The sequence below is a fragment of the Rhinolophus sinicus genome, chromosome 17 (genome assembly GCF_057876585.1).
Source record: "Rhinolophus sinicus isolate RSI-liver-muscle chromosome 17, RSI-T2T, whole genome shotgun sequence".
In the NCBI taxonomy this organism is placed as follows: Eukaryota; Metazoa; Chordata; class Mammalia; order Chiroptera; family Rhinolophidae; genus Rhinolophus; species Rhinolophus sinicus.
The window spans coordinates 183,223,419-183,245,967 of NC_142517.1; the positions used below are offsets into that span (position 1 = coordinate 183,223,419).

Sequence of the window (22,549 nt, forward strand, 5' to 3'; positions counted from 1 at the left end):
GTCACATGAGCGCGATTGCATAGTATTTTATCTGTTCCCTAAACTACACTGCCTATTTCACAGATAAAGGAAACAGAATCTAGAAAGCAAAGTGACTTAATTAATATCTGTCACTAGGCTTTTCTTGAGGGGGAAAAACAAGCATATGATTTCGAAAAATAGAAACATGTTTCTTCCAGAGTGACATTTTTTCCCTGAAGTTATTTGTGGAAAGCCAAATATATAAGCTTCTCGCCTATCCAGTGTCGAAGGTAGGGAAACAAGAGGCTTAAAGCATAAATAATGTACCATTTTCTCCCAGGAAAGACTTGCCAAGTGTCATGGCACTCAGTGTGGCTTCTGCAGCCCAGGGATGGTGATGTCTATCTACACACTGCTGAGGAACCACCCAGAGCCGACCCCTGACCAGATAACCAAAGCTCTTGGAGGTGAGCCGTCTTCCCCCATTGCAGGCAGGAAACTACCCAAGCAACTAGGGAAGAAGGTCCCAACCCATGGACAGAAGTCATGGCACAGCTTTGAGTTTCCTCCTTGGTACCTGTCTTTAGCCAAAAGTTTTCCAGGATGTGATGCCTTCATTTTGTCAGCAGTGATGACAAAAATTGGGGCAATACTGGTTTCATTACAAACCTTTCTTCCTTAATGGGGCCCATTGTCACTCTGTAAAGGCATTCAAATGGGCTGTTTCTAATACTTTCACTATAATCTTTTCCAACTGTGGAAATGTGGGTAGTATGGAAAAACGAGACCCTGGTGTTTTTTTAATTAATCTGTTAGAATTATTTATTAACTCTGCTTATTAAAATTAATTTTACATAGAGGATAAACTTTCAGATACTTTACATGTTTATATTCTGGTTGGGTTCATTATACAATCAAGAAGATCATAAACAGCAATTAGTTATCACAAATAAGCCTGGTGAACAATTTAGTATACTATGGCAAACAGCTATCAAATTTAAATGAACAAACACAATTTTCTACCCAAAAAAGCATGTTAGCAAATGTCATTTTATGTAACAGACATATATAGTTTCAAGGTAACTGGTCACTAGTTCTTAAGAGAGAGCGTGTTATTATTTGCCTTGTTGATGATAGCCATTCTAACTGGTGTGAGATGATATCTCATTGTGGCTTTTATTTGCATTTCTCTGATGATTAGTGACATTGAGCATCTTTTCGTATGTCTATTGGCCATCTCTTTGGAGAAATGTCTATTCAGGTCCTCTGCCCATTTTTTAAATTGGATTGTTTGTTTTTTATTGTTTAGTTGTATGAGTTCCTTATATATTTTGGATATTAGCCCTTTATTGGAGGTATTTGCAAATATCTTCTCCCATTCAGTTGGCTGCCTCCTTATGTTGTCAATGGTTTCTTTTGCTGTGCAGAAGGTTTCATATGGATGTTTGATATAGATCCCATTCATTTTTTTTAGCTTTTATTTCCCTCGCCTTTGAGGTCAAATTCATAAAATGATTTTTAAACCCAAGGTCCATAAGTTTACTACCTATGATTTTTTGTCTATGCAGTTTGTTATTTCAGGTCTTGTGTTAAGGTCTTTGGTCCGTTTTGAGTTAATTTTGGTACACAATGACAGATAGCAGTTCTTTTGCACATGGCTTTCCAATTCTCCCAGCACCATTTATTGAAGAGGCTGTCTTTTCTCCATTGTATGTTTTTGGCTCCTTTATTGAAAATTATCTGTCCATATTTATGTGGGTTTATTTCTGTGTTTTCAATTCTATTCCGTTGGTCTGTGTGTCTATTTTTCTGCCAATACCATACTGCTCTGATTATTGTTGCTCTGTAGTACAAGCTGAAGTCAGGGAGTGTGATACGTCCAGCATTATTCTTTTTTCTTAGGATCGCTTTGGCTATTCGAGGTCTTTTGTGATTCCACACAAATCTGATGATTTTTTGTTATATTTCTTTTAAAAATGCCATTGGAATTATGATGGGGATTGCATTGAATCTGTATATTGCTTTGTTGTTTGTCTCTTTGAATATGCACAGTCTTATAGAGATGGATCATTTCGAATCCCCGATTCGATGCCTGTAATTCACATAATGACAACCAGGTGATGGTGTTGTAAAGGTTGGATAAAGTAATGAAGTAGATAACCTTATTCTACTAGGAGTGGATAACTTGAGTATATTTTAGTTCGCAATCCATTTACTTGAGCTCTTTCTAAAATCATAATGCTAGGCACACTGACAACCTTTATGTTCATATTTTAAGAAAAACAACAATATAAAATAAAATTCAAAGAAATGCTATTAGGTATGGCATGTACCTTTTAAAATGGTCAACTGATATAAATCACCATTCATTTCATCTTGTCTTTCCCTTCAAGACTAAGGAAGTAAATTTTTTGAGGTTTTATCCTTTTCCTTAGAATCAGAAGAATTTTTGCAATGGGTGTTATTAGCACTCCCTTGGTGGGCCTTTAGTAGGGCTTAGCACTGATTATGTGGCCAAGAACAAAAACAAAATAGAAAACTCTGACATTAGCTCTTTCTATGCTTTACTGTTTGCTTACAGTTTATCAGAAAGTGTCCATTGCCATTTAAATACGCTATTTCATGCCACGTAGTTATGTTCCAGATATTTCAGCTCCTTTCCTTTACTCCAAAGAGATATTCTTAATTCATACATCTTGTATATTCTTTCTTCCTAGCAAAAGGAAAGGCAGATTATGAATCTGAATCCATCTTGTGCATGCAGTTTCTTCCTAAACTATTCCCATTCTATTACAAAAAGGAATATAACTATTAACCAAGTTTCCACATGACTCACTACCATCAAGTTTCCACACAACACTTTCTTTCTAGGCGTTTAAACCTGCCCACTTGACACATATACATTTCTTCTGAAATGTTTAAGTTGTATTTCAATGTAATAACTTGAAATTTATTTGGGGTGTAAAAATAACACTTTCCCATTAGGAAAAAAATGAAAAGCCGAGGAAAAAACTCATTCATATGTCTGCCCCCAGGAGACAACCACAATCAAATACTTCTATTTTCTTTCAGCCTTTTTATGCTTAGTTTTTGTTTGCTTTCTTTAAATACTTGTGACTATTATATACAGAGGGTGCCAAAAAATGTATACACATTTTAAGAAAGCAAAGAAAACTGTATTAATTGTAATACTAAATATATACCAACAACAAAAGATGAATACGAGTCACGGTTGACCTCTGCAATTACAAGAGGTGCTCAAAGTGGTTACCATCAGCAGGCAGACACTTGTGATTATGGCGAACTACTGCTTGAGCATAGACGCTTAAAATGTGTAGACATTTTTTGGGCACCGCCAGTATGTAATTTTATATTATAAACACAATTTTAACAGTATGACATAAGAATGTTCCCATGTTAGTAAAACATCTTCATAAATATTATACTGGCTGCAAAATTTGAGTATACTTTTTAAAAAGATAGTGGTTTCCTCACCTTTCCACCATGCTTTGGAAATGCTGACTGATTAAAATTATCCCAGGTAGTTATTGAACACCTAGTATGCTGTCCTGAGAGAGTTCAATAGCATCTAAGACAATCCTTGCCTTCCCTGGGAGCTTAAGATCCAATGAGGGAGGTAAGTCATGTACATAAACGACCCTGCTCCAGCATAGTCAATGATAGGCCTGCAGAAGGATCCAGGCAGTGAGTGGTACAGCTCTGACTGGGACGTTGGAGCAGACGCCATGGAGAAGAGGGGCTGGGGCGCTGACAAACGGATACACTTTGCCTAAGAAGACATTGAGGGAGAAGAGACTACATGAGAAAAGCTTAACAAAGGACTACATCTGAGATGTTTTGGGGGCGACAGGTTATATGAGTTAGGACAGGGTGGGATTAAGGCATGAAGAGTTGGTTGGGAAAAATTGTAGAGATCTTTGTGCTATTTCAGAAACAAAATATAATCACAAGATCTATTTTTGAAGAGTATCTCTGTTCCAAAGAGCCATTTTGCTGGTTTGGGAAACAAAAAAGAATCTAATTACTAATACGGCCATCCACTGAAAACATGAAGCACAAATGTGCAATATATTTCTATCTCATCCATCAAAAACTGATCTCTTCTCAATCAGGAAATTTGTGCCGCTGTACTGGATACCGACTAATTGTAGAAAGTGGAAAAACTTTCTGTGAGGTAAGTTAAAATGAAAAATACGTATATAATTTTTAAGCTCCTTTAATACATTAATAAACCTATCCATAATCATCTATTGCATTTAATTATCTCTAAAATAACCCCATGTTGACCTTTCTAACCACTGAAAGTTGCATGCCACTGTTGATATGGTTTTTAATAAACATTTAGCATCTATTTTGTTTATAGCTTTAAATTAGGCAGTTATGTAAGAAGTAAGTATATGGTCCATGACTTCAAAAGATGCAAACTCTATTAAAGTAAGTGAAATTAAACCATAATTGAAAGGCAAAATAATTAAAAGCTCAATATATCCTCCATACCACGTGTATAAATTTTGAAAGATTGTAGAATAAAGAGAATTAATGAGCAGGAAGAGAAGACACAAAGGAAACTTATTGGAAAAGGGGAGTGTTGAACCAGATCGTAAAGCAAGTGATAGAAGTGGATAGGTGTAGAGAAGGCACTAGAAAATTCCAAGTAAGACAATACATGGATGTAGGAAAAAGAAAGATGTCCAAGGTTCAGCTAAGACATTGATGTGGCTGAAGCATTAAAGAGTAAAAAGGTAATATTTGGGGCTAAGGAATTTAGACTTAACCAATGTATAGTCATCATCATCTGTTCTCAAGCTAGGAGAAACACGAGAATAGTATTTCAAAAGAAAAATTCTTGGTACATGCCTGTAGGAAGGATAAGCCGGGAGAGACATGGTGGGGATGAGGGCATGGACCAGTGCAGTATCCAATACATAAGAGAATGAGGACCTAGATCAATGTGAGAGTATGAGCCCAGAAAGAATACTTGCAGGAAGGAGATTGCCCAAATCATGACCTCCAGGTATAAAGATGCAATAATAAAAAAATCCAAATCACCTTCAAAGTTGAGAGATCTGGGAGTCAGATAGATGAAGGAGTTCGGAAAAGAATGATTTAGTGTATGGACGGGGGGATAGTTTGGAGATATATTAAGTTTTAGAAAGTTAAATGTTAATAAGAGACACACTTTTGACACAGTTTCAGTTAGGGTGTTTTCTCAGCACTATTTTTTATGGAAAAAATAAATTGTGTATAATTTTGGTTGAAAAAAACAATTCAAGGTGCACAAGTTAATTCCAAATACTAATTTTTTGAAGGAAAAAAACCCACTACTTTTAGACCAATAACGAAGAATTCAAAAAGCTCTTACAAACTACACTAGTTTATTTTAAATCCTGAGTAAGATACTATATCAGTTGAACCATATGAATGGCCAATATTCCACTATTTTTGACACAGAAAAACAGCAACTTCATATGATTCAACCTAGTACTATGTAATCATTTTTCTGGAGACAACAATCTACGCAAAGATAGATATTTTTGTCTCATTCACTCTGGGTCCCCACATTCAGCCACTTGCAGTTAGTTCCAGTATAGTGCATAGCATTGTCATAAAATCCAAATCCCTTCTTACTCTGTAAAAAATTACCTTAGAAGTAAAAATATCAGCCACCACTTCAGAACTTCCAATATGTCAGATACTATACATGTCTATTGCATATTTAAATCTAAGAAATTTGTTTTATGTTTCTAATTTAACAAACTCAACCCAGCTAGTATGTGTTACAGTAAGACCTGGAACCCAGGTGTCCTTCAGGTCTCCTTGGCTCCAAGTATGAAGTCAAACTATAGGTGTGCAAATAGCCACAGACTCTTCGGCTGTGTCTGCACGTGAAAAGGGCAAACAAGAACGAAATAATTTCAGAGTTGTAATAACTAACTAGTGAATTCAGGCCAAATACACTATTTTGGGTCTGAATGAAATGTTCTGAAAATTAAGGTAAAATGGTTTGGGATTTGAATTATCCAAATAATTCAGACTAGCTCCAATAACATCCAAATAAATTCAAGTTTTCAGTGTATTTATATTTGTGTGTAGAAAGTCTTAAAGGCTGTTTGTCTTCCCAGGACTTCATTACAGATACATGCTGTTTCATCCTTACAGTAAAGAAGAGCCATCTTTTTTGGTTTTTTAATTACCAACTATACTCCATTTATTTCACTTTAAGTAGGAAGCCTTAGCTGCTGACCCCATCCCTCCTTCTAACCACTTGGTCCTCCCCTGTTACTTGAGTGGCACCATCAAAAAGTCGCTATCATGAGCAGAGTGCACACTCCTTGTAATTTTCCCTAATTGTTCAGTGATGGAATAGCTCATCTCCATCCCACCCTACCACAGAGTTTTTGAGGTCAAGGACACACTCGATTACTTCTTCCATAACTCCTCTGGGGTCTGGGCACTGCCAGGTACTCAAGTTAGTATTTTAAAAATCAACCAGTGAATTTGTTTTAAATGGCATTGCTTTCTAAGGAATCAACTGCGTGTCAAATGAAAGGATCAGGAAAATGTTGCATGGATCAAGAAGAGAAGTCTTTTGTGAACAGAGAGGAAAAAGTAAGTATCTGGTGTTCCACTTCAGTTGGGGATTGACTGGAAAATACCTACAAAGATCCAAATTTCTTCAAGCTTTCTATACTTTTCAGTGAGTCAAGTACAAAGTTAGTGAATTCAGGGCATAAACAGCCTTTAAAAGTTCCAAAATTAGCAAGCCCTTGACTTTCATGAGGCCGGTCACCACAGAAGTCTGTTTTCCTTCAGAAGCACTACAACTTTCTCTGTCTTTCTGGGTTACCTACCCATCCACCCCCTACCCACCCCCTAATCAAGTACTTCAAGAGACATTAGCAATGGTGCATATTCATGCTCATGGCAAATAATTATCTGCAACCAGTATCTGACACCCAGTACAGAAACTTAAAACCCAATTCCTGACACCAAAAGAGGAAGCCCAGTGTCCAGTAACTCTGCCAGGGAAACCCACTGTCTCTGAGGGGAGAAGAATTCCACTCAGGGATGCCCTGTGGCTCTGGTACCTCCATCTTGCATCAGGGGTGTCCGAGGTTTAGGCCCTGACTCGGGAGTCTCTGAAGTAGAGATTCCTGTACATCTCTCAGAAACTCGGAAGTTGATTTGTATTTTGTTTTGTTTTGTCGAGATATGTACCAAACTGTATAATGAAGACGAATTCCAGCCCTTCGATCCATCCCAGGAACCTATATTTCCTCCTGAACTGATAGTAAGATACTTTACTTTTGTTGTTTCATAACATGATGTGGTATAAGCTTTTTTGTATTACACTGGAATTACTGAGTTTTAGACGTTAAATCTGGATTGTGTCCAACACGATAACCCGTTTATAGGCACTAGTTCGATTCCACTATAAATAATTAGAGAAAGACAGCCTAGAAGAGTGGTGCTGCCAGGACCTCAAAGATGCTTTGATTCACCCCTTCGTTAGAGAAGCTAAGCTCAGAGAATATAGGCAACTTACCCAAGGTCACACAGCTACACTGTGAGATATGTTTAAGGCATTGTGTAAAAACTGGTAAAGTGAAAATTAAATGATACTTATTATAATGGAATTATATTACTCTTATTATTAACCTCTGTGATTTTCAACTCAGTAGGGAGAGTATAATATAAATAGTGTGATATGCCCATCATTCTATTCCATGACTCTGCTCTGAAGAGAGCCTGAGATGAGGGATATGATTCTACTGGCTTCTCAGAGGGTCTCAGACTCCACACACCCCTCAGAGTGTGAGAACTTGGACATACCTAGTATTTAAAGATTATATGTATGCATAGAGATATAGATATAACGACATACGTGTGTGTCTACAGAGTTGTAAAAAAAATCTATTTATACTATACCTGGTGAATGATTTAAGAATTTTTTTTTTCAAGAATCATTTTGCCTTTACGCACTTTCTGTCCTACTGAAAAACCTAATCCCCAAAGATGAGGCCCCTGTGAGTCACTGTTAGGGCAGAACTAGAACAAGACACCTGGCCATTTTGCTCCAGGCTGAGACACTTTCACTATACCCTGCTGCCTCCTCTTCATATAGTTCACAAATGCAGATAGAGTTTGCTCTATTCTGTAACAAACTCAACCCAGCTAGCAGGTGTTAACGGACAAACACCTATTGTGATGTTTATTCAATGGTGCCCACACGAAAATTATCAGTCTATTTTCAAACAAGGCCACCCTTTCCTACTCGCTATCAGTGAGGTCGCCTCAGAAAGCTAAGATGACCAGCAGGCCATTTGGACTCCCAGAACGGTGGATATATTCATACTATGTAGTTCAGCAGCCTTACTTGAAAGCCTGCTGGTTTTGCTTCTGTGCAGAGAATGGCAGAAGATCCAAACAAGAGACGGCTGACGTTCCAAGGGAAGAGGACTACCTGGATAACCTCCGTGACCCTCAGTGACCTTCTGGAGCTGAAAGTCAATTTCCCCCAAGCCCCCCTTGTCATGGGGAACACTGAAGTGGGTGGGTGGTTTTTAAGTATGTTCTTTAGGTAACCCAACATCTGTGTCTCTTTTTAAACTCTGCATAAATACAATTCATTTTTATTCATGGATACCTATGATCTTTAAAATGCTTTGCTGTTTTCTTTTGCAAATAAATCATTTGTGTCACATCAATCATTTGATGTCAGTAAGTGACATCTATTAGCAGCCATTGCCTTCCTGTTCTAATTACCTCTAATGCTTTTCTCCTGAAGGACCCAGAATTAAATTTGAAGATGAATTCTACCCAGTTTTCATAACTCCACTTGGGCTTCCAGAACTATATTTTGTAGACAGCACAGATAATGGTACGTGCCTTCGTTTTCAAATAAGATGTAATGATTGGCTTTTGGTAAGCTGTTAATTATATTCCCTGGGCTGATTTAAGCACTTCATAGAAGATCTGACCTCATTTATTCATTCAAAAATATTTATTGAGCACTACTATGTGTTTTCCATGAGCTTTTTGAAACTGACCCTCTCAGTTGTGTCACTGAGTACTACATTCTCATAAGAGCCCTAATAGTGGGAAGATACCATGTGGCTGCCAGGTATGGAGAGAATGACTGAATAAATAGAAAGACAAGACATTAGCAAAACAGTAGGAAAAGGTCTTGCCAGACATTACTCCGTGATTCACAAATTTGCTCAAGGCTCATCTATACCCCCACACAGTCAGAAAGAAAGAAAAAAATATCTGGGCCACACATTTGAAATTTTAACTGTCAACAATGCTATTTATTTTATACTCTTTTCACAATTTACCAAGTGCTTTCATATCTTCTTCTCCCTCTTTTTTTTTTTTTTCTTTTTTTTTTTTTATCCTCGTAACAACCCTGGGAGGTAGACCTAGCAGGTACCTTTGGTATCTCCATTCTCCTGAAGAAGATATAGAAGCAAAGGGCTTAAGTAATGTCCCCAAGTTCACAGAGCTAACACGTGGTCAAGTCAGGACTAGATCCTAGGTCTTCTTACTCCTAGCCAAGTACTCCTTCCACATCATGCACCAAATCAGGCTGTCTGAGAAATATATCCCACCGTCCACTACCCAAACTCAACATTTGCATAGATAACAGGATGTAGGAGCTAAAAATCCTACATAAAATAAGGTTTAGCCCAGTGAGTAAGCAGAAATCAAATGGAAAATTGTCTGCTTTCCCTTCTGACCTGCCAATATTAAACCAGTCTGCCCATTATTCTTTTTTCCCCTGTTGGAAAGTCCCTATCAAAGGACTCACAGGAAGAGATGGAGCCAGGGGAGGCCATGCTGGTACAATAGAGGGTTGGAAGGAAGGTGTGGAGGTACTTAGTTAAGGTTGGGTGGGTGTGGAGGAGCTGAGCTAGTAGATAGCGCTTGTAGAACTAAATCAGTGTTTCTCAGTCTTTTTTGTTGATTGGTTGCTTCTCTAAGAAACGATAGACGTTTCCTCTAATCATCCTCCATGAAATTTTAACACCACAGATAGACCATACATCTGTTTATGATATATAGGATGTATATCAGAGCTTTACACATAAAAAGAATAAGTTTTTTACCCCCACAGGGGTAGCACTGCCCCCTTGAGAATGCATGAACTAGATGATATCATAGCTACTCAAAACATTTCCTGTAAATGAAACTGAACCAAGGTACAGGCAGGTGTCAATTCTTATTGTTCTGATGAGGGAACAATGGGAACAGATGGCTGTGAAAGAAAGGCAAATGGGCAATGCGGATTTGCATGTCAATTCACACTAAGGTTTAATGATCTTTTAAACATCTTATAGGATCTTGGCTGGAATTTTCACCTTTGATCAATTTATTCAGGAAAACACTAAGTTAGGAATAAAGAAAGCAATCAATTTTAGATATCTGTGATTGGTGTTCCTAAAATGTATGGCATATTTGACTGTATACATGACTGAGAAGAAGATATTTGGGAATAACACAAATGGCCAGAAATATCTTTATCTTTAGTTTTTGTCATTCTAAATTAACACGAAAAGAGAAGACATATTTGAAAGATTGTTTCCATGCCACCCGTGCGTCTTGTTACAGTTGACTTTAAGTTTTTATTCCACTATCTTATTTTTAGGGGTGACCATAGGTGCAGGCTACAGCCTGGCCCAGCTGAATGATGCCTTAAGTAATATTGTTTCGGAGCAACCGAAGGAGAAGACTAAGACCTACCGTGCCCTCCTGAAGCATCTGAGGACACTTGCCGGACCCCAGATTAGGAATATGGCGGTATGTTTGTTGCAGGAGGCTGGTCAATGCCTTCGCCCAGGGAGGCCGGGAGGTGGGTCCACGACCCGTGGGTTCTTGGCCGCACACAGGAAACAATTCAAGCACGAGTCAAAATAAAAGCAAAGCAAGGATCAGTGTTTCAAGCAGAGAAAAAGGAAAAGTAGGCTACTCCATAGGCAGCACTCCTGCTGGGGTTTGAGCCTATTATTGATGTCCCTTTAATTAAGGGCTGAATTAGGAACTGCACATTCAAATTTGTAAGAGGAATATTCAGGAACTTTGTGGGAAAGGGCAGAGATTTTTTCTTTTTTTCTGCAGCTGGTCTGGTGATAAGTTTCAAGCACAAGTTTCAAAATGGGCTGAGATTTCTTATTCTGCAGTTGGTCCTGCCTTTCATCTTCTGCAACAAGTCCTGCTTTTTATCTACCTCACTTTCTCTAGCATTATGGGAAATGAGCTGCAGTTATAGACAGTCATACAGTTCTGTTCAGTTTAGCAAACATTACTCTGAAGAGGAATCCCAAGTCGCTGTCGGATGAGTCTCTGCAACATGAGTGTGAGTGTGGTGTATGAGCCCAGAGTGAGAGGCATCACACTGTGTGTATGCGTTTGCCCAAAGTGAGAAGCATCATATTCTATTGCACGATGATGGTCCTGGAGTCTGAAGATGCCCAAATTCCAATCCCAGCCTGTCGCCTGTGAGTGGTGTGATCCTGGAGAAACCACTTGACCTCTTTAAGCCTCTGTTTTCTTCATTTTAAACATTAAGGCTCAATCAAATGGATTATCTCTAAAATCCTGTCCAGCTCTAACAGTGTGTGAAATATGTCTTACCCAAAGATTAGTAAACAAGAGCCTACATTTCCAAAATGCTCTTTTATGTCTGGTTCTCCTCTTAGACCTTCGTACTAAAGTCAGTTTCTAAACATGTGTATCCCATGTGTCTATTCTTGGATGTCCTCGTTATCTAGCTTAATGAGGTTTCCTTATTATTTAAGATTTCCTGAGAAATTGGGTCCAACCACTGGCCCATTCCACACATGATGGGTGTAGTTCAGCAGGGTCAGGGTGGAGGATATTTCTCCTCATTGACTCTGGCCCTATTTCTGCTGACTCTCAAAATCTGCCATATGTTTTCACCTTCTGCATCTTCTGTCCCTTTTTCTGGACCATGTTCTTCCTCTCAACACCATCTTGCCCCCTTGACTCCCAACAAAAGTCTTCATTCAAGGCTATGTCTGAAGCAGCTTTATTGACGGTTTGGCGCAATAGAGAAGAATTCTATGGCACAGCAGCGCAGCAAACATTTTGAACGTGAAGGCTACACATCCGGGTTCTCTGGAGTGCACTCAGGCTCCAGTCTCCACCTTCCCCTGTGCTACTGAACACTCATACTAGGGTCAGTTCTCAAGGAAATGTACCTCCTCATTGTACCTGGAAAAGAAATATTTTCTCAAGCAGTAAGTTTGAACTGAGAGCAGAGTGGGAGTCTTGCACAATATGTTGTTTAAATCTATCTAGTAGCCCTGAAACTCTGCCAGATCTTTCCCTGAAGCAAAGAGGATTAAAAGCTTATACAACATCCCTGTGTATATAATTGCTTATTTGTTGAAGAACTAAGTATATGTTTAAAAAAAAATGTCATCTCTGTTTTTATTTAGACTTTAGGAGGACATGTGGTGAGCAGGCCTAATTATTCTGACCTAAATCCCATTTTAGCAGCAGGAAATGCTATCATCAATCTCATATCTAAAGGTAAGAGATGAAGCTTTAGGCATTCTATTTTCTAGTTATCACTGTCAGTTAGGTAGTTCCTTCTATAAACCATGAACTAGGAACCCAAGTACATCTAACTTAGACTTACAAAATACACATCAGCTTTACCTGCACTACCTCAAATGTAAGGATGGAACAGATCAATTATTTTGTTCTCTAGATGCTCTCTGTTTTGTAGATCAGATAGTTACTGCACCTGACAATTTTTCTTAACTATCTGGCCACATTTTTGCATAGTCCAAATCATATCAAAGCAGTTAACCAAAAACTTAATGAGATGTATCTCTGTGGTTTTAAAATTTTACGGCACATTTTATTTCAGAGTTTCATAAAGGTGGAAATTTTTCTTCTAGGACTTTTCATTTTAAACAAAATCAAGTTGGTGAGGCATATTACTCATGACTTCTCTCTTTATTCAAAGACAGTTTGAGCTTTCCCACGGAAAACAATTTAAACTTCAGGAAACAAAAACAATGCATGTTATTTATAGGGCTGTTGATGTGAGATACCCTCACTTTGATTGAAATCACATTTTTAAAAATATGGTGGATAAAATAAAAGAGTATGGTAAACTGCTTAAAGAAAAAAAGCTGTATATCAGGCACCCCACAAATGCCACTAGTCCCACCTCTAGCACTTCGGATAGGTCACTTAACCTCCTTGGACATCTGGACCTCAATTTTCCCATTTGTGAACTACTTTGTACCCATTTTCCATTTGTGAACCTATGTTGTACTAAGTTGTTCCCACATAGCTTTAAAGTTCTTCAAGGCCAACATTTGTGAGTAGCATATAATGGGCTCTAAGAACCAGAAAAAACTCTTCAGCTTCTCTGGTCCAACCCTGTCATTCTGCAGATGAGGGACCAGGAACCCCAAAGCTTCTGTGACTTTCCTAGGGTGACTCAGCTTGGGAGCTGGAACTAGAAGCCACATCTTCTGGCTCCCAGTCTGTGCTCCCTCTTTCCACCACATACATCACATTTGTCCCATGCTGCACGGTCTCCAATTAGATAAATTCATTCTAATCAAAGTCATTTCCTCTAATAGACGGAGAGCGGCAGATTCCTTTAGACAGCAAGTTCCTTGAGAGAGCACCAGAAGCCAACCTTAAATCGGAAGAGATTGTGTTATCTGTTTCTATTCCCCATTCTTCTAAGGTAAGGACTCCCTGACCCGCCACCCGCCCCGAGGGAGCCCCACTCATCCTGTGTCCTATGCAGGACCCCCACAGAGGCTTCAAGGGGATGGTGTCCTCTCCATTTCCAACCACCTGCTGCAAGGACACTATTGGGGCTGCTCTCTGGAAGGAGCAAACTTCCAGATGACCATTTGATTTGCTTTTATATCTGCACTTTTGCCTTCATGGGTCCCTTTCTCCATAAAAAATAGAATAAAATAAATGACTGTGTCAGTATAAAGATGAATACAATACAGGCTGCATTAATGTTATATATTCATTATTATTGTATTCATTTTTTAATTTTGATTTTAAAAGAAATTAAAAGAAAAGCATATCTTTGGGCCCTATCTCTCTGTAAAAGGAAAGCCTTTTGTGTGAGGAGTTGAATTTTTGGTTTCAGAAAATATGCATCTTAGCCAAGACTGAGTACAACTATCATCAACATCATCTACAGCAAGTTCCTGGTAAACTCACAGTTCATTATCATAAAAATACTTCCAACTCAACCAACATTTATTAACCAAATACTTTTTTTCTGTTAATTGTTTATTTTTTTTTTTATTTAAGTGTAGTTGGTATACATAACCAAAGTTTTAAAACAAAATAATTTCTTTATTACCTGCCTACCACTCTACATGCCAGATATGGTCCTAAACCCAGAAGACACTACACAGATTTTTAAGACATGGTGTCCTGTCCTCAAAGGTCTCTAAATCTAAGAAAAAGGGCTTAAATAGGAAATAGCTAATCATCTTAGACAGGAAATGAATGGACAAATAGCGGGAGTAGTTCTGGTGGTAGGGAGAGCCCTCCCCGGTGTTGTTCAAAGGGCAAGGCAAGCAGTTGAGATCAAGCGTAGATCAGTGGAGAGAAGGGGGTGGTTATTCCAGATGGGAGACCAGCGTGAAGGTGGGAGGTCGTGGGAGAATGGCAGGTTGAAGGCTGGGCAGCCGGGAAAGGTGGTTGGAGAGGCCACGAGGCTGGGGCTCCATAGCCATTGTTCCATCAAGGAGTTTGTATGTGTTCTAGCAAACAGCCACCTCTGGAACAGTTTAAGTCACTTGCCCGAGGCCATGTGCAGTGAATCTGAGTTGAAAATAAAAAAGCATAGACTCTGGAGCCAGACTGCTTGGATTTGAACCCCAGCTCTACTACTTACTGTGTGACCTTGTGCAAGTTACTTAATTTCTCAGTTCCCTTATCAGTAAATTGGAAATGAATAGAGTGTTGTGAGGATTAAATATTAACATGTCTGAAGCACATAGTCAATAACAGTACCTACGTGAGAACTCCTGTCCACTCACGGGATCCTTTTCATCATGAATAATCATCTAAGTTATTTCTTCATCAGACAGTGGAGATAAACACTAAAGATTCTGAATGTGTTTCTATTTCCAGTGGCACTTTGTGTCAGGAATGCGGCTGGCCAAATGTCAGGAGAATTCCTTTGCCATTGTCAATGCCGGGATGAGTGTGAAGTTTGAAGATGGCACAGACACGATCAAGGATCTTCAAATGTTCTATGGAAGTGTTGGCCCCACCGTGGTCTCTGCAAGCCAAACCTGCAAACAGCTCATTGGGAGGTATGTCATAGCACATCCAGAACGAGAAACTCAAACATTTCTATTTTACTACTTTAATGAAAATAGAACTTGGAAATTTTTTTCTGATTACAATATATGTATGTTCATTTTTAAAATTTAAACACTGTACAAAAATGTAAAAAAAAATGAAAATCACCCAAAAGCCAATCACCTTCAAGATATAACCATTCTTTTATTACAGTTTCTATAATAACATTAATGCACAAATTAATCTAAGTAGATATTTTCAACATTTCACTTTTAGTTAACCTGCAAAATAAGTAAATGATTCCAGTACTGTGTCCTAAGACATCTGAAAATGTCATTAAACCACGTAAAGTAGATGAAATGTTCCAAAAGGTTAAATGGCCTTCCTCTTGTCACTCTCATTATTTCCAGCATTTGGAAGGTTAAGTTTTTAAAATTCTTCCAATTAGTGCTTTCATAATAATTTTTATCCACCCATCGTACTCATTATCAACAATTAGAACTTAATGCAAGTTTTTTTCTCAGACACTAAAATAACTTGATGCTTCCACAGCTTTTACGTAGAAACTTTCATTTGTGAAATATTTTACAACCATCATCAATAATTTGGTCATTTACCAGTCATTACCTGTGGAGCGTATGTGTCAGCTGTGGTCTAGTTGCTAGAGATACAGCATTGAACAAGATGAAGTCCTGGAGCTCAGGAAACTTGCTTTTCATACTTTTGTTACCCAAGCTATTTGAGGTAAATCAACATTCCCAGGCCATGAAGTTAAAAATAATAAAAACAAACAGTCCAATTTTAAAATTAGCAGTGGATCTGAATAGACATTTTTCCAAAGATGACACACAGATGGCCAATAGGTACATGAAAATGTGCTCAATATCACTAATTATCAGGACAATGCAAATCAAAACCATAATGAGATTATCACCTCATACCTGTTAGAATGGCTATTATCAAAAAGACAAGAAATAACCAGCGTTGTCAAGGATGTGGAAAACAAGGAACCCTCGTGCACTGTTGGTGAAATTGTAAATTGGTACAGCCACTGTGGAAAACAGTATGGAGGCGCCTCAAAAAATTAAAAATAGTACTAACATATGATCCAGCAAGTCCACTTTTAGGTATTTATCCAAAGAAAATGAAAAACCAACTCAAAAAGATACATGCACCCTCATGTTCATAGCATCATTATGTAGAATATCCAAAATATGGAAGGAACCTGTGTCCATTGATGGATGGATGGATAAAGAAAATGTGATATATAATATATATAGTGATATATGTATTGTCACTCACACACACACACACACAATAGAATATTATTCAGCAATGAAAAGTAAGGAAATCTTGCCATTTGCAATAACATGGATGGACCCTGAGGGAATTATACTAAGTGAAATAAGTCAGAAAGAGAAGGACAGATACCATATGATGTCACTTATATGTGAAATACGAAACAAAAACCAAGCCATGGATACAGAGAACAGATTGGTGGTTCCAGTGGGGGAGGGATAGAGGATGAAGGGAGTTAAAAAGTACAAACTTCCAGCTGTAAAATAAATAATGCATGGGAGTTTGTACAACATGGTGACTATAGTTAATAATACTGTATTATATATTTGAAAGCTGTCAAGAGAGTAGATTTTTTTTCATTTATTGGAGAATATTAAGGAACAGTGTGTTTTTCCAGGATGTCAAGTCGTTGTTTTTCAACTTAGTTGTGGAGGGCACAGCTCACTGGTCCATGTGGCACTCAAACAGGCGACCTTGGTGTTATGAGCACTGTGCTCCAACCACTCAGCAAACTGGCCATCCATTGGTGGCTCAGCTCCAAGCTCAAGCCATTGTTCTCAATCCAGTTGTAGAGGGCTCAGTTCACTGGCCCATGTGGGAATCAAACTGGCAACCTTGTTAAGAGCTCGTGCCCTCTAACCAACTGAACCATCCAGCTGCCCCCAAGAGAGTAGATCTTAAAAGTTCTCATCACAAGAAAAGAAATTTTCTAACTCTGGGGATGCATGTTAGCTAGACTTATTGTGGTGATCATTTCACAGTATAGTATTCAAATATTGGATCATTATATTGTACAGCTGAAATTAATATGTTACATGCCAATTATATCTCAATGAAAAAGTAAAAATAATAAAAAGATTTTAAATAATAATAAAGGAGGACTTGGTACGGATAATTTGGGAACCACTGCATCAGATTCTAAAGAAAGCCAGTGAAATACGTGAGGTTATTTTGTGTAAACCTCAAAGATGGCTACAGATGGCTCTCCGTCTTCCCTTGCCCTATCTGTTTAGTCTGTCTTTGCCTCTTCTGTGAAATGTTCACATTCTTTTCTACTAGACGATGGGATGATCAAATGCTGAGCGATGCATGCCGATTGGTCCTGGATGAGATCTACATTCCACCAGCAGCTGAGGGTGGCATGGTAGAATATAAGCGAACCCTCATCATCAGCTTACTCTTCAAATTCTACCTCAAAGTGAGGCGAGGACTGAATAAAATGGTAAATGACCTCTCTGTCTCTGGGTGCGTTGATATTCGGAGCATGTGTCTGCACATGAAAGACTTGCTTGGTTTTGATAATGCATCAAGGGTACCAGGGATGGAGCCCTCCGTGTGGTGCTCCAGCAGCTTCCTCCTGGCCCTTCTTTGTTCTTCTCCTTCCCTCACCCTTTTCCTTCATCCCTGGGCTAAGAAGGGGACGACCTTGTAATTCCATTTGCCCTGTAATCTGTGTGACAAATACTAATATGCAATATAAAATTGACCTATAGTTGCAAAAATCCTTCAATAAGTAAATTATAACATTTTTTCCTATTTTAAAGAAAATTTTCTTGTCAATATAATACCTTCTTTAATACTTAGAAAATGTGAATAAGCCAAAAAGGAAAAGAAAAGCATTTGTAATCCCATCAGCAGAGTTAGTCACTATTAGTACTTTGGTTTGTATCCTTCTAAACCCTTCTTTATGGATGTGTGTGTTTATATTTGTCACACACATACGTCTATAGAACTGTTTAGTATAGATTGCTTATTTCACTTAGTAACAAACATCTTTCAGTGTCTTCAGTGACTTCATGACATAATGATTGTGTGGCATGTTTATGGCAAGATGTACTATTATTTGATCTATTCTTCATTTTTAGACATTTAGATTGTTTCTGGTTTTTGTTAAGTATTTCTTTCTTATATAGCCTAGTTTTAAATGACTTCCACAGCAGTGTTTCTCAAAATATGGCCCATGACTTTGAGTGTCCCCTTGATAAATCACGAGCTGTCTCAAAAATAGCAGACAATGACTATACCACATTTTATGGCTGAGATCTTTACTCTCTTAGTTCAACCAGTCCTTTTTTATTACTTTATTAACATTATTTATTGTTAGTATTATCATATTCTATTTTATTATTTACTGCATTATATATTACATAACATTTTCAGTATACTAATATATAATTAGTGTAGATCTATGATACATAATCTATTAAATATGTTTTTTACTTTATACCTTTTCATCTATTCTTTCACATATTACTATTATGTTATGTATACTGTCATCACAGAAGAATTCAAAATACAGAGAAGCAAAATTTTAAAAAATCAACTCTAATCCAGTAATCTACTATTAACATTTGAATACATTTATATTTTTTAGATAAAAAATAGGATCATACTGTACACAAAGTTTTGTAATCCATTTTTTTCACTTAACTGTATTTCATGAGCATTTTTCAATGTCAATAACTACATTATTTTTAGTGACTGCAGAATATTGTAGCTTGTGGATATACTATAACTTGTTTTGCCATTTCCTTGTTGTTGGATATTTAGTTTAATTCTAGTTTCTTCACTATCAATTACAAATAATCTGTAATTGGACATCCTGGTAGATGACTCACAAGTCCATTCCTTCAATCGTTTCTTTGAGATACATGCCCAAAAGATTGGTCTGGGTTTGAAAGCACAGAGCCCATTTACAAGTGTACATATTTCCATTCATTCAAAAGGAGACCTTGCTGTGAAGGGAAGTCTCCACTTCCTGGAAATAACATTCACTTTTCTGTATACATAAGTAGACGTAGTTATTCCTCAAACAACTGCTACTAGTCCAGGAAACTTGAAGCCCAGGGCTTTTTCCCAACAGAACTGACATCTAATATCTGGGAGAATATATTGGGTAATTGTATTTCTACATATGTTATTCCAAGCTAGTCACTCAGATTGTAAAATTAAATGTGAAATAATATTTTCAGGATCCCCAGAAATTTCCTGATATCCCAGAAAAGTTCATGAGCGCCCTGGAAGATTTCCCCATAGAAACACCCCAAGGAATTCAGATGTTTCAGGTTGGTGGGTAGGGTTTTTGTTTTTTAATCTGTTTATTCATTCGGATATATGTGTTATGACTTTATCTCCCTCCCGTCAACAGCTATATTTTGTATTGCTTGTAAAGATAAAGTCTGCTAAAGCCATTGTCACCCACATACTACTTGTTTGGTTTAGCTTCTATGCTTTTACCAAAGACCACACAAGAAATTCAATTTTGAATCTCCCTTCTTTCACTGTTTTCAGTTTTGTAGCTTAAAATTTCCTCCTTTTCTTGGCCAATGTCAGTCCTTAACGTTAAAAACCTCACTCAACATTTACTGCTTCTGGAATGCCTTCCCTACTTTATTACAGCCACCCCGAATCTCCCAGGAAACCGTGTATTTTCCTTGTACCATATTGGCTGTGCAAATGATTCTTTATTGCTCTATGAATTTGATCACATTATTGTAATGTGTGTTTGTGTATGTTCTGATTCCTAAACAAGGTTGTAGAATCTTGAGGACAGAAACAACGTCTTCTCTTTTTTTCGTTGGGGTGGAGGGGGGCAGTGCTATAACCAACATATATTCTTTACCCTAATAATACTCAATGAATATTTTTAACTTTGACTCATGGGTACGGATACCCAATTGCCTCTAGTTTTCCTTGATTTGTGAGTAAACCAGATATATCAGACCCAATTCTCAGTGCCTGAGAATGTCTGGCAGTAAAATAATGTGCTTTGTTCATTAACAGTGTGTGGATCCCCGCCAACCCCCACAAGATCCTGTTGGCCACCCGGTCATGCACCAGTCAGCCATTAAACACGCCACAGGGGAAGCTGTGTATGTAGATGACATGCCCCCCATCGCCCAAGAACTCTTCCTGGCTCCAGTCACCAGCACCAGAGCTCACGCAAAAATCATGTAAGGAAATAAAAGATGTTCCTATACATTACTGAACTGCATTAACAATTTCATATTCAAATTGAGAGATTATTATATAATGAAGCCAATTAATATTATTTGTTTCCTCTTCTGGATGGGAATCAGTCCTTTTTTAAGAATAGTTACGAAAGAATCTATGGCCAAGAGTCAGAACACCGACACAGAATGTTGCCCGATTCAGTTATGAGGTCTTTGTAGTTTTTCCCTGTGCTTGAGGAATCGTTGCTATTGTACCCTGAACTTCCCCCTGCAACTTCATTGTGTACTGTTCAATTTTCCCTCCTAGATTAATCGATGTTTCAGAAGCCCTCGCACTTCCAGGTGTTGTTGATGTGATAACAGCAGAAGATGTTCCGGGAGATAATAACCCTCAAGAAGAGATTTTCTATGCACAAAATGAGGTGTGTGATTTGTGTGTGGCTTACTATTCAATTACTTTGCTGGAAATACCAAAACAATTATTGGTTGTGTGTTATAAATTGTTAATCTATTGTTAAACATCCATAAATACATTTTTACATCACAAAGACTTGCAGAGAACCAATGACGCCACCTCAGTGATGCTCAAAATCTCTCTTGAATTGTGGACCCTGTTGAGATTCTGATAAAAGCCATAAGCCCTCTCAAGGGAGGCTTCTAAAAAGTCATAAAAGTCATAGAAGCAATATACAGCATAGGACATTAAAAGAACCAGCAGAATTTCAGGAATTTCAGGATGACTGAATTACTGTGTGTAATTTGGGAAATGGTGAGAAATGTGGCTGAAGACAATCATAGGCCAGATAATTAAGTTCTGCATCCCATTTCTGTACCCCCTAAATCCCACTCAATTTATCCTCATAGGTAGAAAATAATCTTTCTTTTGGTCACAAGAACCAGTGGGTAAAGGTAAGAATTTGGGAACAGTAAATCCTTTTTGTGATTCATTTATGTGGTAGCTAATTACGTGTGGCTTTTCTGCAGGTCATTTGTGTGGGTCAGATAGTCTGCACCGTAGCTGCTGACACCCATGCTCACGCGAAAGAGGCCGCTAAAAAAGTGAAGATCACTTATGAAGACATAGAACCGAGGATTATCACAATAGAGGTATTCAGGCCGCTCTGGGTGTTCTAGAAGGACTAGGGTGATGTACTTTTGGCAAATTTGGCCCATGGAGTCACAAAATAGTATAATTTGGGCTTCATCCATACTTTCTCAAGAGTTATCTGTAGTTTTAGAGACCAGGCTCTAGCAATCTGCACCTTGAGACATAATACTGAGAATTTCCCTGCCTGGAGCCCCCTTTCTTTCCTGTGTCCATTTCTCCTTGTGTGGCCTCTTGCCAAGGCATGGCCTGAGAATCTAGATAAGCGACACTAGAGGAAGGTCCTTATGGCCTCAATACAAAACTGGTCAGTGAGAAAAATCCAGAGCACTGTGAAACTCAGAATAGTTTAACATTTACTGAATCACAGCTTGGGTCCTCGGTCTCCCTGCCCACTTCCTGCTTAAGCACAAGCTCTGAAGATAGAATACTCAGATTCATATTCTGATTCTGCCACTTAATAGGCTAATAATAGCACTGAAAGCTGTGATGAATTATTTAAATTCCTCATACCTCAGCTTCCTTATCTGTAAAATGAGAACTATGAAAATACCTACAACCAAAGGTTATTGTGAGGTTTAAATGATAGAATCCAAGTAAAATGCTTAGAACAGCACCCAGGATGTAGAACGCATTCAGTTAATATTAGCTGTCAATTTTGTGTTTGTTATTTGTTATTAATAAAGTCAAGAACATGTCCATGGTGCTTTATATCCCCAGGACCTAGTGCAGTGCTAAACCCACAGTAGGTGCTCAATAAATGTGTGTGATGGAGGGAGGTATAGACTGTTAACGTAGGCATGAGCAATATAAGATCAGCCAAGCAGGATGCAGTCTTTATCATCCTCTGATTCTCCCCTGTTCTTTCCAACAGTTGCCA

At 38.1% G+C, this 22,549-nt stretch overlaps 1 protein-coding gene across 1 annotated transcript in view; it reads left to right on the forward strand.

The window, feature by feature from the left end:
- Positions 1-22,549, forward strand: part of LOC109455121 (aldehyde oxidase 4-like) — a 113,649-nt gene that overhangs the window by 58,920 nt on the left and 32,180 nt on the right. Inside the window, exons 8-22 of the mRNA XM_088793953.1 lie at positions 302-428; positions 4,095-4,156; positions 6,508-6,591; positions 7,193-7,273; positions 8,391-8,535; positions 8,771-8,863; positions 10,631-10,782; positions 12,444-12,537; positions 13,608-13,717; positions 15,139-15,323; positions 17,671-17,833; positions 19,584-19,676; positions 20,395-20,564; positions 20,872-20,986; positions 21,549-21,671. Of these exons, the coding sequence (XP_088650079.1) occupies positions 302-428; positions 4,095-4,156; positions 6,508-6,591; positions 7,193-7,273; positions 8,391-8,535; positions 8,771-8,863; positions 10,631-10,782; positions 12,444-12,537; positions 13,608-13,717; positions 15,139-15,323; positions 17,671-17,833; positions 19,584-19,676; positions 20,395-20,564; positions 20,872-20,986; positions 21,549-21,671 (1,797 nt within the window). The remainder of the gene's footprint in view (positions 1-301; positions 429-4,094; positions 4,157-6,507; positions 6,592-7,192; positions 7,274-8,390; positions 8,536-8,770; positions 8,864-10,630; positions 10,783-12,443; positions 12,538-13,607; positions 13,718-15,138; positions 15,324-17,670; positions 17,834-19,583; positions 19,677-20,394; positions 20,565-20,871; positions 20,987-21,548; positions 21,672-22,549) is intronic.